Source organism: Anomalospiza imberbis, chromosome 12 (genome assembly GCF_031753505.1).
Source record: "Anomalospiza imberbis isolate Cuckoo-Finch-1a 21T00152 chromosome 12, ASM3175350v1, whole genome shotgun sequence".
Classification (NCBI taxonomy): Eukaryota; Metazoa; Chordata; class Aves; order Passeriformes; family Viduidae; genus Anomalospiza; species Anomalospiza imberbis.
This window is the reverse complement of record NC_089692.1, coordinates 20,429,581-20,445,718: the sequence shown is the minus strand read 5'-3', so window position 1 is coordinate 20,445,718 and position 16,138 is coordinate 20,429,581. Positions and strand designations below refer to the sequence as shown.

Below are 16,138 nucleotides of genomic sequence, written 5' to 3'. Positions count from 1 at the left end.
ATGAAATCTATGACCTTTTTCAAGTTTTCATTCAACCCTGCCTAATTTGGATGATGAATCATGGCAGAAAGGCATATGAAAGCATGAATAAAACAGAAAGTGCAATATAATTCTGGTAAGCGTTCAATTTAGAATCATAGCTCTTCATTCTTCCATCCCCAGGGCGAGATCTGTGTTTGCAGGATTATTGCTTCAAAATATTCTGCATTCACTTAAAGAAAGCAGGAGTAGAAGAAAACTTACTGTAGTCATATTATTTATGTTCAGTGGGACTTGGAAGTGACAGATAAGTCCTCCCTTAAGTGTGGTCCTAGGGGAGATGTACAGGGCCAGGTGAGTGATGCAGTGGTGGCTTTCAGACAGGCTCCATGCAAAATGATTTAAAGCAAAAAACAGCCAAAAAAACAAGAACAGCAGAAGCAAACACAGCCTGATGTGTTAGACAGAATACTGCAATTTACCCAGGATTTTGGGTTCTGTGTCCCAAAAGCACAGGGACCACCTGCTGTCTCCTGTGAGTACAATGAACTGCAAGCAAGAGCCGAGGAGCAGAGAGAGGAGAGCGCCGAGATGTTCAGGCTTGAACTATAACCCAGCATCCAATGGAAAAAGGAAATCGGTTCCCAAACGCAAGCTAACAAAGGAAATATTCCTGGAAGAGCTACTCACGCCAGTGTCATGTTGTTGCTTGGGTCCAGCCCCACCTCGATGACAGTGGTGCCCTCGATGTCCACCTCCTTGCAGGGCGTGGTGTTCCTGCCCGTGACCCTGCAGGCCTGGTAGAACCCGTGGGGCTTCACGCGCCCGGAGTCGTTGCCCACGAACACCTGCAGCACCACGGGCTCGTTGTGGCCTTCCAGCTGCAACACGCCAGGTGGGCAATTAGCACAGGAACAACTGCTTTAGCTGTTATTATTGATACCTGGCTTCTAAACCAGCCTGAATCCTGCCTACCTTCAGACAGAATTATCCCAGCCGCGACTCTCGCAGCTCCTACGACCTCCTGTCCTCACCCCAACCGTGACTATTCCCCCCTCTCTTCCCAGGATTCTCCTTCCCCTCCCGGCATCTACATCCACCAGTCAGCCAAGAAAGAGAACATTTCCTGGGGCTGATTCCAGAGGTGAAGAGGTTTTGCTGCTCAGTATGCATACAGCCACTGGCATTCCAGGACCCCACCTTCATGCCAGATGCATTTTGAAATCCTCGTGAAACCAGATTAGAATCGTCCAATTGTTGCAAAACCCCTGAAGGAGTTAGAATAGGATGAAAGGGAAGCAGAGGGGGAAACGGACGATTGAATGGTCCAACCATCCAACTGCATAAGCCCAGCTTTCCTTCAGACATCAAAATAAAAATTAAAAATGATAACCTGACATCTCCCACTTAAAAGGTAACAATGTCAGGATTCACTGAAACGCTTCCTAAATAAGAGGAGGTCAGACATTTTAACACCTTCCTGCAAACCTGTGTGCAAGCCATAATTATCCCAGAACATGTCAGTGAAAAATACATTCATTTTCATAACATCAACACCCTGGCATGAAATGGTTTGTGTCCTCTGAATGCTTCTTTTTATTAGTGGGATCCCACTGGTGCCACAGACTAAAAATACTCTGAAGCAAAAGAAGTCCTGAAGTAAACCTGGACATTGCATTACAAAGGAAATTCTTTTTAGGAAATAGTTAAGAAAAATACTCCAAGTGAAAAGAAACATTAGATAGTTGCCAAATTCCCAGGCCAGAGATGGAAATTCCTTGCCAGAGCGTTCTAGGAGATAATTAATATTTTATTCATTTTATCATATTATAAATTCATTTTATCATATTATAAATGATAAAATAAAAATATTTTAGTGCTTCCACTGAGACACATTCGTTGCTCAAGGATTTGTGGGTGACAGTGTTGTCTTTTGTCCCAGGCCTGGAAGCCCAGGCAGCACCAGTTTCAGTAGTGAGGAGATGCAAATGAGAGCAGAATCCTCTGGAGAATCTCTTGGGGGATTATTCCCTGACACACTTAAAAAATGTAGTTTGGAAGTTTGTAGCAAGTTTGAATATAGGAAAAAAATAAATAAATCAGTAAATGCTGGTAAGATCATTGTGTGCTGACGTCCAAGAGGAGCAAATAGCAAATGTGACTGTCAGAGATGAGCACGGCCCCAAGATCTCTGGCCCAGCACAGGCATCACATGGGAACCACAGGCACAGCTCACAACAAAGGGCTCAACAGCCAGTCCCTTGGTTAAGGCTTGCTTATAGAATTTTAATGTTATATACTGATTGCAGACTCAAGTTCTAAGTCATCAAGATCAGTTTTATTTAAATGGCCACTGAACCTGCTTCTCCTCCTCGGCCTGTGTCAGGGCCATGCGCCGGAGCCGCTCCCAAGCACCAGATCTCTGCTGAGCACCAACATCTTTACACTGTTCCTCCCCACCTTTAAACCCCACAAACAAAACAAAAAACTCCCTTGTCTGTAACGTATTTCTTTTCCCACTAGCTCAGATTTCCTGAAGATTCACTGACTCATTTGTCTGTCCAGCCCTGAGAGAGTTTTATCTGCAGGGTATGAACTCCTCTGCCTACTGGTAAAGCAAACTGGAACTTCCAGGAATTCAGTAACATGAGACTCTTCCAAAGAGAATTTTCACTGATGGGTGCTAAAGGGGAACTGGGAAAGGAGTTAAAAGGAAATTCAGATGAACAAAGGCCCATTAAGAAAATCCACATAAATGAGCACTAAATCCCCATAGCAACAGGCCGATATGAATGGATTCTTTTCTTATGAAACTTTACTGGAGTTCTGCATTACTCAGGAGGACTGAGTGAAGGGCTGCTGGTGCTCCTAACACTGCTGAACAGGACTTTGAAGATAAGCCTATTTCTGCATTCTGTCAGCAGCAGTCAGCGCAAATTTTAAGGGATGTGTCACAAACAAACATCTCCTTGTGGACTTGCTAAGTCGCTAGTTTGAGTTGAGAACTGCTTTACTGCTTTCTCAAAGTGACCTTACTAAGAAAAAATACTAACTTAAACGTCTTTCACCCTCCTCATCTATATGATAACAAACCTAGCTGTCTACTTGCTCAACCTGCTGGCCACACTCCTCTCAGTATGGCCAGTATGCCATTTGCCATGGTGCCAGTGCAGTGCTGGCCTGGACTCAGTTCTCTGGTGACTCTAATAATCACTTGTGAGAGGATATTTAACATCAGTTCTTCTGTTTGTCACCCTAAGTCCAGCCCAGCCTTGTTCCTGGTAAGCCTCTCTACCATATCCATTACGAAATCTTCCCAAGCCCTCAAGTTCTCCAACTGCTTTCCCCAGGCTACACAGGGAAGAAACAAGACCTGGAAATTCCCACTCTGTGCATTCGTGTGCAGTCCCTGGAGGACAGCCTCAGCCTTACTTCCTGAGCAGTAATGTCAAAGATCTCCTTGTAACCTTGTGCTTCTCCTCAGAGCAAGAGGCCTTCAGCACCTGAATTTTAAGCATCAAAGTCCATAGAGTAAACGGGCTGCAACTGTCAAGTGTGCACATAAATGCTGCCTCGTTCCTTGCCCCCATTCTCCAGTTCTAATCCACATCTACCTCTACTACCTCCACCTGTACCATGCTAAACACACTGAGCAGCATGACCTGTAAAACACACCTCAGTGTGGTCTCCATGACTCACTCAAAAGACAATGTATACAGCAACTCAGACTCTGCTGAATTAAAAACAGGAACAAAAACCACCAAGCAACTGAAAAAAAACCCTAACAAAATCAAAACATCCACTTTACAATATATTTTTTTAAAATGAAAACTGGCTTTATGTCTTTACTACCACTGGACAATGATGGCCCACTGTCACCAGCCATCAAACAGCTACAGCATTTCACTATCTCACTTTCGTAGGTGTGGAATGTCTCAGTATTCACACAGTCCATGGAACTGCAGCCTAACAGGATGTGCATCCCAGATTTTAAATCCCTGCCTCGACATGCAGCTTCCCTCCTCCTGTAACTCCGTGATGCCAGCAAGACTCACGACCTGCAAGAAGAGACCCTGTCCAGCCCCTCCAGGCCAGAGACTGCAAAGTCTGCTCCCTCACCACTGCAGAGACTGGAGCTGCCCTGGGAAGGCAGTGCCCGTGTCCCCAGCCTACCTTCACAGTGGGAAAGCCCTGCTGCGTCCGGTCCTTGACGGAGCCCCGGCTGCCCTCGGTCAGGTACCGAGCCCTGTGCTGGGTCTCCGGCTGCACCATGATCTTCAGCTCCTTCCCCTCACTCTTAGTCGGGTACTGACCACACAACATTGGGGTCTTCTTCCCTCCAGCTCCCTTCTGGTTCTCTGATGCTCTGAGAAGTCAAAACACACCACCAAGAAGATGTGAGAAGCGGCTCCCCAGTAAAAACACTCCAAATCACAGAAAAGCTAAACAGGAAAAGAGTTCGTATTAACTGATGGAAGATTTGTAGTTGAGAGCAAACTTTGGAAGTCTCTTTCTGCCAGAGGAGACCTGCAGGATGAAGAGGAATGGTGCTTCCCTGCCTCCTCCATCCAGAGTACATGGGAACTGCTTTTCAGGGAGCAAACATAAAGGAAGGGAAAAGCAATTAGCATTAAACGATGTTAACGAACAGAAGGCGGCTCATAACCTGCTTTTTCAGAGTCTATGACACAGCCTGAACAAGCTGTTTTGCTGCTGTGACAAACACACACGTACACACACACTGGATGGATTTAAGGTTAAATGACACTTCTTTAAACAGGAAAATAGCCTCATGCCTGTCTCCACCTCAACTTGTATATCCATGCAAACTCCAGATCTGATTTCTGTCTAAACAGATTGACCAATGAATGCCAAAACCCAATTAGTTATTGCAAAAGCTCTGGCATAATTGCACCAATGTTAAATCAGTGTATGCACAAGGCCTTTCTTTCCAGGTGCGTTCCACAAGATGTAGTGGCTTGTTCTCAGTTCCATAATTAAAACCAGGGTGAAGGAGCCCTCCCAAGTCTAGCAGCACATGAGCCATTTTGTGTTCCCTTTAAAGCACTATGGGAAATAACCCTTGATCCTACTCAGACCAGGATTTGGTAATGAACCTGAAGCCCAAGAAACTCCTTTCCCTCTAGGAAATGTGGATATGCCACAGTGTACATGATGCAGGCGGGAAAAGGGCTCCATGATTCATGCAAATGTCATATTCTCTCTTCCTAGCAAATCATGGTTTCTAACAGCTAATGCCTGGGAAGAAAGCAGTTTTAAATAACAAGTGTGGATTGCTTAAAAAGCAAATCCCGTTTCAACGTGGAAGTTATTGAAGTAATTTATCCAGGATTTCTTCCTTCTCAAAAAAGGTGAAAGCCGTTTTGTTTTTCCAAAATTGTTCCCTGGGAGGTTTGCCCCTGCATGAGGCTCTCAGACCTGCAGCTGGGGTGACCCAGCTCTTCTCAACTACCAGATGACAAACACGATGCAGCCCTTTCCCAGAGCTCCTGCTGTGCGCAGAGCAGCCCCTGGACACAGCACGAGCCCCCGATTCCAGCCCTGCCCCAGCCCCGTGCTGCTCCTTTTCCTGCCCAGGAAAGGTTGGGGGGCACTTTGCCCCCCAGCCCACCACATCTCGCAGCCCTAAAGCCGTGGAATCATAGCACAGTGTGGGCTGGGAGAGACTTTTAGAGATCATCCAGTGCCACCCCTGCCATGGCAGGGACACCTTCCACTGTCCTAGGCTGCCCCAAGCCCTGTCCAGCCTGGCCTTGGGCACTGCCAGGGATCCAGGGGCAGCCCCAGCTGCTCTGGGCACCTGTGCCAGGGCCTCAGCACCCTCCTTGTAAAAAACTTCCTCCTTTGATCTACACTAAACCAACCCTCTTTTAGTTTAAAACCATCGCTCTTTGCCTAATGCAACACACCCTAATTGTCACACTCCTATTTTCATTAAGCCTTCCAAAACCTTTCACTACACATAAAAAAGGGTTAAAACAGACAGAGCCGGTGCTTTGGATGACTTCCATTCCCATTTTCTGTCCATGAAGGTCAAGCACTTCACTGTGGACAGCCCAGCCACGGCCCTGGCTGCCTTCAATACTCATCCTCAACCAGTACCCAGCAGAGGCAGGAACCAGGTAAAAACTGGCATAAAACCCTGCAAAATAACATTAATACCACCTTACAATAAAACTGTCTTCCTGCCAAGCAGTCCTGATGACTCTGCTCAGCGTAGTCACTGGGGAGAATGGGATATAGTTGAATTTTGAAGGGAAATGTGGGAGAGCTGGCCATCAAAATGAAATTCCCTTTTAACACTCCCAGTGCCATGTTTCAGCAGTGATATTAACACTGACCTCTCCAGGAGAACTATACCCTTAAATCCCAACTACCTCAACTGTCAGCATATTAATATTTTATCATTATCATATTTACGCAGAGAGATGCTCCTCACAATTATTTTGGTCTTTTCTCTAGAAATTTAATCATTATTTTCAATCAACTAGCCAAAGCTGGAGGCTTAAACCCTTCACCAGAACTTCTCAGTGGTCTTCCTCCTCAAAACACAGGATGAATCACTTAATACATCCTTTCAATTAATGAATTCATTTTATTTTGGTTTATTCATACTGCAAGTATTCACACCTGTACATTTCATATGCACACATTTATTAATCTGATTGTTACCAGACAAAATATCCTCTAATCTAGCACTTCTGGTTTTTTAAAGGAATAAATATAAGTTGCAAATCCTATGAATCTACTCAAACAGATCTCCTGAGGAGTTTGGCCTGGTCCAGTTTTCAGGGCAGACTTTGAAAGTGAAAGTGAGACCACAGGAGCCTGAGTCTCTGCCCTGAATCACCACCAATTCATCCACTTCTAAAAAGGCTTTCACGAATTCCAAGTTTCCACAGGAATATATTCTTTCTCTTCCTGGCTTTTAACAACAACTGTCTCTTTAGGGGCAAATGCCATTTCCATTCACCACGGAGCACGGCAATTTTCCTTGCTCTTTTCTTTAAGCCAAAAGTAAATGAACTCCCTTGGCTGAGCTCCACCAGGCTGGGAAGTTTAAAAAACTCCAGTCACTACGGTGACCCAGATTTGTAAGGCCAAGTCTCCATATTCCAATGGCAAAATGAAGTTTTCTAAGATCTTGGCCACTTCTTATCCCAGAGCGTTTATTTCCAAGGACAGCTCTGTTACCTGGGAGTTTTCCTGCAGTTCAGTCTGGCCTGAGACACATAAGGAAAAACATTCCACCTTCTTCCCCTCTGCACTCACAGAACCCAGGGATTTCCCTGGACAGACTAGTGTTTTTGGGGAAATCTTGTGCTGCCAAGATCTCACATATTCTTTCAGACTTTACAAAACCTCCCTGAGATCACACAGTGGCACAGTTCTTGTCTTTCCATCAAGCTTTTCCTTCTGTAAGGGCAAGCCTGGTCCCTCGGAGCTGGAGGAGGCACCCTCCTCATTCCAAGCTGCCCGGGGTCTACCAGGGACTAATATTTTACTTTATTACCATTGATTTTGGCTGGTGAAAACCCCAGGGCCAGAGGGCACCAAGCCCAGGAAGCAGCAGCACACTCAGGACATGTTCTCAGAACTGCTTTTCACAGTGAAATTTTAAGTATGGAACTGCACTGACCCTGGGAATACAGACTCCAGGCTCTTTCCCTTTGGGATATGAGAAGTTCATCATCTTTGCCATCAGTCAAATTTTAATAGTCACCGTTGCTGTGATGAACGTCAGAATGTACTGCAAGCACAGACATAAAAGTGAAACCAAAATGCACTCCTGCCCCCAAAAAAGCCCAAAATAAAAGAGCCAAATCTATCCATTTGACCACTTTGAAAGTACTAAAGAAGCAACAAGTTAAAAAATAAAGTAAAAAAAGAAATGTATCAACACACTCTTGCAAACTGATGGAATTGTCCTCTTTAAGCAGCTACTGGAATGCATTTAGTGAACAGTGTGAAGTGGGAGATGAGGGGCCACCACCCAGGCGTGCCCACGCAGACACACGCACACGACCCAGAAGCACAGAGAGAAACAGCATTAGAGATTTATTTCTGAAAAAGTCAAATACAGAAGTGAATTCACAAGGAAAAACCAAAAACTGGTTCACCATATTGTCTTAACATTTCATTAAAAAGTAAAGCAAGTGATAATTTAAATGATGAGAAATCCTAATGAGACATTAACCGTTAGCTTCTACTCCCATCCCTGTCTCTATTTGACAACTAGAGCAGCAGGTGAAGTGTACAGACTGAAATCCTCACATAAAATCCTGCAAAAAAACATTCAGGGTGCACCAACTCCACTCTGCCTTTCTTTTTAAATACATTTTCATTGCCATTTTATAAATGGAATTGTGTGGCCTTTAGGGAATTTCACTTAAAGAACAAGATGAGCTCATCAGTGCTACATTTAATTGCTGCAGGAAAGTTTAGCTTTATCTTCTACATAAAGATTAAGAAGTCTAATGAGAACTTATCACACAATCATGGAGTGGTTTGTGTTGAAAGGGACCTTCAAGAGATCCAGTTCCACCTTCTGCCATGGGCAGGGACACCTTCCACTAGCCCAGGTTGCCCCAAGCCCTCATGTCCAACCTGGTCTTGGACACTTCCAGGGATCATGGGGCAGCCACAATTTCTGGGGGCAGGAAGAACTTATCCTGGGCTAGGGCATGACAGGGACAGCAGAGATCGGAGGGGTTTATGTGAGAACCTAAGCAGGACATTTGCCAGGGCTCAGGGGCACTTTTATTAGTTTGGGTTTACATACGGAGATAAGAATGTTTTTTCTTTAAAAAAAAAAAAAAAAAAAAAAAAAAGCAGATACCAACCCATTTCCTGCTTTTGAGTTGCTTTTGCTGTCCGTGCTGAGCTGAGAAAGGACATAGTGAGGCGCTTTGGCACTGTCGGCATCAAAGATATCCATGTTGGACTCTTCGCAATCTCGGCGTTTGATCCCTGGCCTCTGCTTTGGGTTGCGCTTGCGCGATTTACGTGGCACCTCAGTGTTATCATTGTAGGAACTGGTACTCATGTTACTGAAGTTGGAGGGGGAATCCTCCATCCACATACTGCAGCTCTGCTCTGACTCCAATCCACAGCCCTCATCCTGGCAGGACATCCGGCTGTTGTCCAGCAAGTCCTCGGGTGGTGGCGAGATGTACAGGACTGTGTGGCGCTTCGGCGTGGCCGGGTGCTGCTGGGCTGTGTTACTGGTTATCTGCTGCTCACTTACCCCTCGGGTACTTACCCCCACGGCCGCGGAGCAGCTCTCCACTTGCATAGCCTTGCTGTCGGTGACTGAGGTAGAGTAAATGGTAGGGCTGGAAGAGGTGGTAAAGGAGCTGCAAGCACCGCCCATGGAGGAAGAGGAGGGAGCTGAAGAAGCATCTGCGGTGTACAATTCACAAGTAAATACAGGACCCGTGGCGGGGCGTGCGCTGGCTATAGCAGTCCCAGTGAGATCAAGGTGATTTAGGAACCGATTGCTTTCCCCCAAGAAATGTTTGGAATTTGGTTCAGTTTTGGAATGGAAGTGCTTAAAGCAATAGAGCCTAGCCAATGCTTTGGAAATGTCCAAACAAGTCTTAGCACGATCCACTGTAATCGAATTTTTTTTACGACTTAACGTTAATTCATACAAATGGCTGCGAGTAAACAGAGCTTTCATTGCCTCAGCTGGACTAATTATTGGTGTAGAAGCCATTTCGTCTAAAATAGCCCCAAAGCAAAGTGCTTATAATCCACATTCAATGCCAATTAAACAATTTATTGTTGGAAATTTTTCATTTTTCTTTTTTGAAAAAGATGGGACTGTGCTTAGCCACAAAATATTAAAATAAGTTTCTAACCTATGAAGCAGAGAACTACAGGTCATTTTTAATGCAGACACTCCCTGCTTCAGAGGCAAATCCTGGAATAAAAATATGAGAAAATAAATGAGAAAAAGAGCTGCTGATTATTCCATCATAAATGAGAAATAAAATATAAAATCAACTGAGTTGGTAGGCAAAATGGAACTGGTATCAGTCACTATGAGCGAGCTGTTGATTTTGAAGGTTCACAACAGGGATGAAATATCTATGTTGGAGACATGCTGATCCAAGGACTGGGAATTTCTGTAATTTGACTTCTTCACTCACTGGGACCAATTTCTCTCAGACTTTATTGGTCCCTTCCACAGAGACGGCTTGGGACAGACTTCTGAAAAATTCACATTGAACGGGAGATCTCCAACACTGTGACTGCAACTTCTGCAGAGGTCCCAGAGTTCAATTTGGTTCAGAAACATGAAAATTATTACACCAAACCCCTGAAGATTTCTGGAGAACACCATAATCGTTGCCACTGAAGAATTTTAAAGGACAAATCGATGGAATATGTCAATTAAATATCCCAGGGGAAGCAGGCCATGCAAACACATGTCGCTATTTCAATCAGCTGTAGCTCACTGAGGAATAACTGAATTTTATAGTCAGATTTTAGCTTTCTGTGGGGAAACACTGTTTTCTGTATTTCTGCACTGCCACCCACACTTGATAAACCAGAAGCACTGAAATAACCTAATTCTGGAAACAAATTGTACACTAAATATATACATAATAATACAGTATGTTTGTTCAGCTACTTACTGCTGTCATACAGGTAACCTCTCTTACTAAGAGGAACATGATGTTTTCCTTTTTGCTGCCTGGGATTTTTTTTACATCCAAAATACCACAATAGTCTCTCAAGTCTAATTAAAAGATTTAGAGACTGCTGGACTATTCTATACAGTTTTAGTTATTTAAAAGTAACAGAATGAAGTATGTTCAGTCATGATACATACATTTAATTAACAGTAAAACTCAACCAACTTGCCTATACTGGGAATTACTGGGAGTATCAATGACTGATAATAAAGAATTTTTAAACCATTACTATTTCCTACAGCTTTCCTGTGCTAAATGAATATAAAAGCAAACTTACACCACTTCAGACTGTCAAATTTAGAGGTCATTAGTTTATCAATAAACTACTCTGCCTTCCCTGAGCCTCCCAGTGAACCAGGAGCAGCTGAATGATACCAGTTCCATTTTCCAGCTTGTTCTTTGGCAAATACAGTGGCTGAAATTGGAGAATTCAGTCACTTTGCATTCCAATTTAAAGGCAAATTTCTCCTTTCTATATCATGCATTAATTCAATGCTTCCTTCAAAAACATTTCTAGGATTGGCAAGAACTATCAAATCTAGATATTCATTTCAGTGACAATATTTAGGAGCTGATTTGCAGCCACTTTGAGTTGAGACAGCCCGTTGCTATTTGGGATGTTTGTTTTGGTAATGAGGATTCGTTTCCATCCATCTTTACACGTGCAGAGAGAAGCAGAAGTGTGCCCAGGGTCCCCTGGAGCAGCCAGCCGAGCGGCGGGGCTGGGGGCTGAGTGCCAGGATTTGCCCCAGGAAAGGCCAGTAAGGAATTCAGGGCAGAGCCCGAGGCAGCGCGGGCACGTCGGGGTCTGTGGGACAGGGACTCATGGAATCATTGCACACATGGAACAGGCAGCAGGGCTTCGACTGCAGGGCTCCTCCTCCAACAGATTAACATCAGATTTATCTTTTCCCATCAATCCTGGGAGTGTAGGGAAACCTTGGACACCCCAGGCTCAGCTCTGCGTGGCCCACGTACACCAAGCACTGGGCTCAGCTGGTGCTTCAGTGCATCTCCTGGCCAGGAATGCAAAACCTGCACCTTTCCCTCACTTTCCTAGGGAAAAAAATAAATATATCACTGAACCAAATGCTTTTCAGCACAAAGCTAAAAGAGCTGGTGATGGCAGTGTTGTTTTAGGGCGCAGCATTGTGAAATATTATCATTATTGCTCTCCAAAACAATTTCTCCTCCTTTTTCTAGAAGTTATATGTACAAATACATGCATGTGGGCTTTTACACTTTTAAAATGTAAATAAACATTGTCCATTATAAATTGGTTACGTTCTCCTCCGTTTACCAGAGATGCCCCTGTGTAATGCTAAGATTAGATTTTGGAAATAAACCCAAACTGAACAGTAATGGCAAGAAAACCTCTCTTTAGCCTTATATGATGAATTAATGCCATTACTACCCATATATAAAGTATGGTAAATATTACAGCAAATGGAATAAACTGGCTGTATTGGAACAGTCAAATAGACAGATTTAAAAACTTTTGGGGGCATAAATTAGAAAAATTAGTAATTGCTTCAGTAACATTTTAAGTTATGAAAATACTAAGAAACAGTGAAATCTGAGTTTTCTCAGAGTATGCAGGCCTTGAGCCAACTCATCTTCCTTTGAACTAATAAATAAACTGGGTCAATCAAATAAGAATTCACCACGCTACTGCAATGAAGAAACAGTGCTTTACATGGCTCCCACTTGGGTCCATCATTTTATTCCAAAGCCAGTGACATTTGTATCTGGCATCCAAATGAGATTTCTTGGATGAACATGCTGCATTTTGGAAAATAAGTAATTCAGTAATTTTAACTTAACTCGTGCTGCTTTACAAGGTGAGAGCATACACACACCTTCCCCAGCTTCGAGCATTCCTTTTATTTTACTCTCTTTAGGCACATATTAATGGGCATGGGCACAGGTGGCTCATGATTTGCAATTTAACAGTGCGTGCAGTGACAAATACATGTATGTATTTTTAAGTCAGTAGGTACATTTTGAAATAGAAGACTGAATATATTTCATTTAACACAGTCTCAAAATCAAATTTGCTTTCAGAGCAATGACACTGAACAGAAGCCAAAAGCTTATCATGGCAAGTGTGCAGCCTCGGGAACAGAAATGAAATGTGCATCAGCATCACAAGGTGTTTTTTTTTTTCCTTTTTTAAATAAAAAATAAGAGAAAAGAATATTCCACATTAGAGCAACTGTGATCACTGTTGAAACTAAACCTCCTGAATCTCTTCACTGCCATCACTGTTGCATCAGAGGGAGCTGAAAGAATTCAGGTTTTGTTGCCTGTGCTACAAGTTTTTCTCCCCTAAGAGAGGCAGAATTGTATCAATCAGTCCAGCACAAGGACTAAAAGTAAGGGAACACACAGCAGAGAGTGTCCCTGTGCGCAAACCAGGGCAGGCTTTTTCTTCTCAGTACCAAAAAACAAAAATGTATTACCTCCTGCATTAGCAACCAAGGCAATGACATATTTTCTATATCCTAGTCTCCTGTGAAGTCAAACAAGGCATTCAGCCTCTAAAAAAATATTTGGAAAGGCAGGAGAGAGGAAAAAAATCACTACTTGGCATTAAAGGAGTCTTTTTAGGTAATACCTCTGTTTCAGGCTATCCTGAAATCCTTGTTCACTCTTTTTAAATACCCTTAAATACAACAAGGATTTCCAAGTGCTCTAACAGAAACAGTCTCCTGATGACTTTGCTTTTTAATTGCAGAAGTAAGTCATTTCCCAGACTGGAAATCTTAAGATTATAAAGACAAATACACTGAAGATATTTTTGGTTTCACAAGTTTCCCAGCCACCTGTGCGTGGACAGCCAGGACAAGCAAAAAGCCATCAAAGAACTAATTTTTTTCTCAGAACCTCCCCTGCATTCCAGGGTATCCTCTATGTTCTGTGCAGAAAACAAGTGTCAAAAATGAAAACTCACCCGCAGGGTGAGGGTTAAGTGGTGCATAAGCTCAATATGTGAAGTATAACTTTTATTAAATGCGTTAATTTATCTAACATGTCATGTCCTTGGTAAGATTTTTTCATGCTAATTGTTTTATTTGAACCCCTGGACACAGAAGAAAAATTTCAGGACAGACCCAGAAGGAACCTGCAAAATTTCCACCATCAACCTTTGTATTGTCAAAGGTTTCCAAGGTAAACCCCAGAACTTACAAAGTGGCTGCAAACCTGCTTTCAACACCTCACATGCCAAACTTGGGGTTCTACTTTTCTTCTTCTTGTATTACTGATGTCATGTCAAAAACTTTTCCAAAAAGTTTAGTTTCAAATCAGTATCAATCCACTATTCAGAAATAAACAAAAAAAAAATTTAAAAAAAAATTAAAAAAAAAAAAGAAAGAAAGAAAAGAGACTTATGAAGAAGTCTGAAAACAAGACCGACCTATACCCTGGGTGAGATTGGATGGGTTAAGTGTCTCTGGCACTATTTGTCTTCACTATTGACAGACACTGTCACACAACCCACCACTCGATGCCTGTCTCTGAATGGCGAAGCTAGAATGCAAGTTAAGTGTATTAATAGAGAAAAAAACTAGCATCCCAGCAAATATCATAAAGCAATCCAATTCACCAGTTATTAAACACACTCAGATTCAAGATAGGTAGGTTAATTTAATTTACATTAAGCCCAACAGTGTAAATTCCCCTTTACATTCCCATGCTGACCCAAGCAGTGTATTATTATACTCTGGGTAAATACATCGATCAATGGTTTTGTTATGACTCCCATTATTCAATTAACACTCAAGTTTAGGTATCTAAGGAGGACTTTTGTTAGTGGCTCACACACACCAATTCCATGGATCTCAGATCCTTCCCACTCAGTGTAAAAGGCTGATTCCAAGCAAGCAGAACTCTGGGATCCACAGCTGCTCTCTCCAAGCCCTGCCTGCCACCTCTCAGCATCTCCCTCAGCTCTCCCTGCAGGAGAACTTAGGATCAATGGGTTTGGCAAAGAACACCTCAATTCAAGAAACAGACTCTTTTAGCTTTTAGATATAGGGGTGGGCTTTTCCTCAGAAGTCAAGAACTGCTCTTGGCCTTCACGATGCTGCTACAGAAGGAGGTGCCCAAGCAGAGGCACAATAGGATTGTTCTTGCCCCTCACAGCCTTGGCTGTCCATTATTCCTTATGGAACAGGGAATTCTCCTGCCACAAAGTAGTTCTCAAGTCTTTCTGATCTAGTAACAGCAGCCACCTAACGCAAGAAGTTGTTGTAAGAAAAAAACTTCGCGGAATGATGGAACAGTTTCTGTTTGATTGAGCAGTTCCAGAAAACTGAGTGCACTGACTGTATGAAATTCATGAAGACTGAAAATCAATTACATTTAGAAAAAAGATGTGAACTAGACGTGAAATTCACGAAGACTGAAAGCATACTATTTAGGAAAAATATATGAACTAGACGTGAATACCTATATAAATAATGAATTCTAAGGAAGCTCACGGAGCAGGAAGGCCCTCAACACACACACAACTCCATACAATTGGAATATTCCAACTCAGTTTAGAGAAAACACACCTAAAATGTTTCCATTAAATGGCAACAGTAAGAAAAATCTTTATCTCTGGCATTTTCCAGCAATGTTGTCTCACCAGAAGACCCTCAGGAATGATGAAGGAACCTCTCCAGGCTAAGCTGACCTTCATCACGACCTGGCCTCTCCAGACTGGGCTCCACCACAGCTCTTTTGGGACATGAACTTCCAGGAGAAACACTTAAACCCGTGTACAGGAGCAGGAGGCTGAGTTTTGAACAAGCCTTAGGGTCAGCTTGAAGTTCATTGTGTAAGAATCAAGTATTTGACTCGTGACTGCAGCGAGCAGGAGGCAGACAGAAATCCCCGGAAGACATCCTCCTGGAAATGACAGGAAGGCATTTCCAACTGGGAGGGCGGTGGGAAGAAGAAGGGAAAAGCCTACAAAGAAATGGAAGTTTTTACAGGCATCGGCGACCAACTACAAAGAACAATTTTTTTCTGCTCATTTGTTTACAACATGCAATCGTACGCCCAGGATAAGAAAACTGGGGACAGCACTGAGATCCCCTTTGAAATGTCTGGTAATTATTTCTGTATCAACAGGAAAAACTGACTAATGACACCAGGAAGGATGATAACTGAACAAAATATTTTCAGTAAAAATAAAAATGAAGAAGCCCAAGAAGCCACTCAGGGAAAACTAAACCAAAACAAACCCATCTCCATTTTGAGGCTTCATCAGAATCTTCCATTAGAGAAGGATGAAAAAGCCTTATTTTGGCAGCAGAAAACATGACCCCTTAGCACCCAATCTCTACCCTACAGGCAATGCAGGTATCTTTATCCACACCTCTAAAGCAGCAATTTCAAATCAAAGCCTTATTTTCATAATTAAAATGACCAAAGATGCTTATGGC

At 43.0% G+C, this 16,138-nt stretch overlaps 1 protein-coding gene across 12 annotated transcripts in view; it reads right to left on the bottom strand.

Annotated features, from left to right (window-relative positions):
* Window positions 1-16,138, bottom strand: part of NFAT5 (nuclear factor of activated T cells 5) — a 49,902-nt gene that overhangs the window by 11,681 nt on the left and 22,083 nt on the right. For 4 of the 12 annotated variants that reach the window (XM_068203276.1, XM_068203278.1, XM_068203277.1 and 1 more), the window contains exons 3-5: window positions 8,844-9,402; window positions 4,153-4,345; window positions 670-860 (exon numbers count right to left, since the gene is read on the bottom strand). In XM_068203276.1, coding sequence (XP_068059377.1) covers window positions 670-860; window positions 4,153-4,345; window positions 8,844-9,402 — 943 coding nt within the window. Of the gene's footprint in view, window positions 1-669; window positions 861-4,152; window positions 4,346-7,639; window positions 7,746-8,843; window positions 9,403-9,863; window positions 9,926-11,545; window positions 11,699-14,121; window positions 14,189-16,138 lie in introns of those variants that run through there. The other 8 variants (XM_068203286.1, XM_068203282.1, XM_068203287.1 and 5 more) reach the window with 8 other exon arrangements.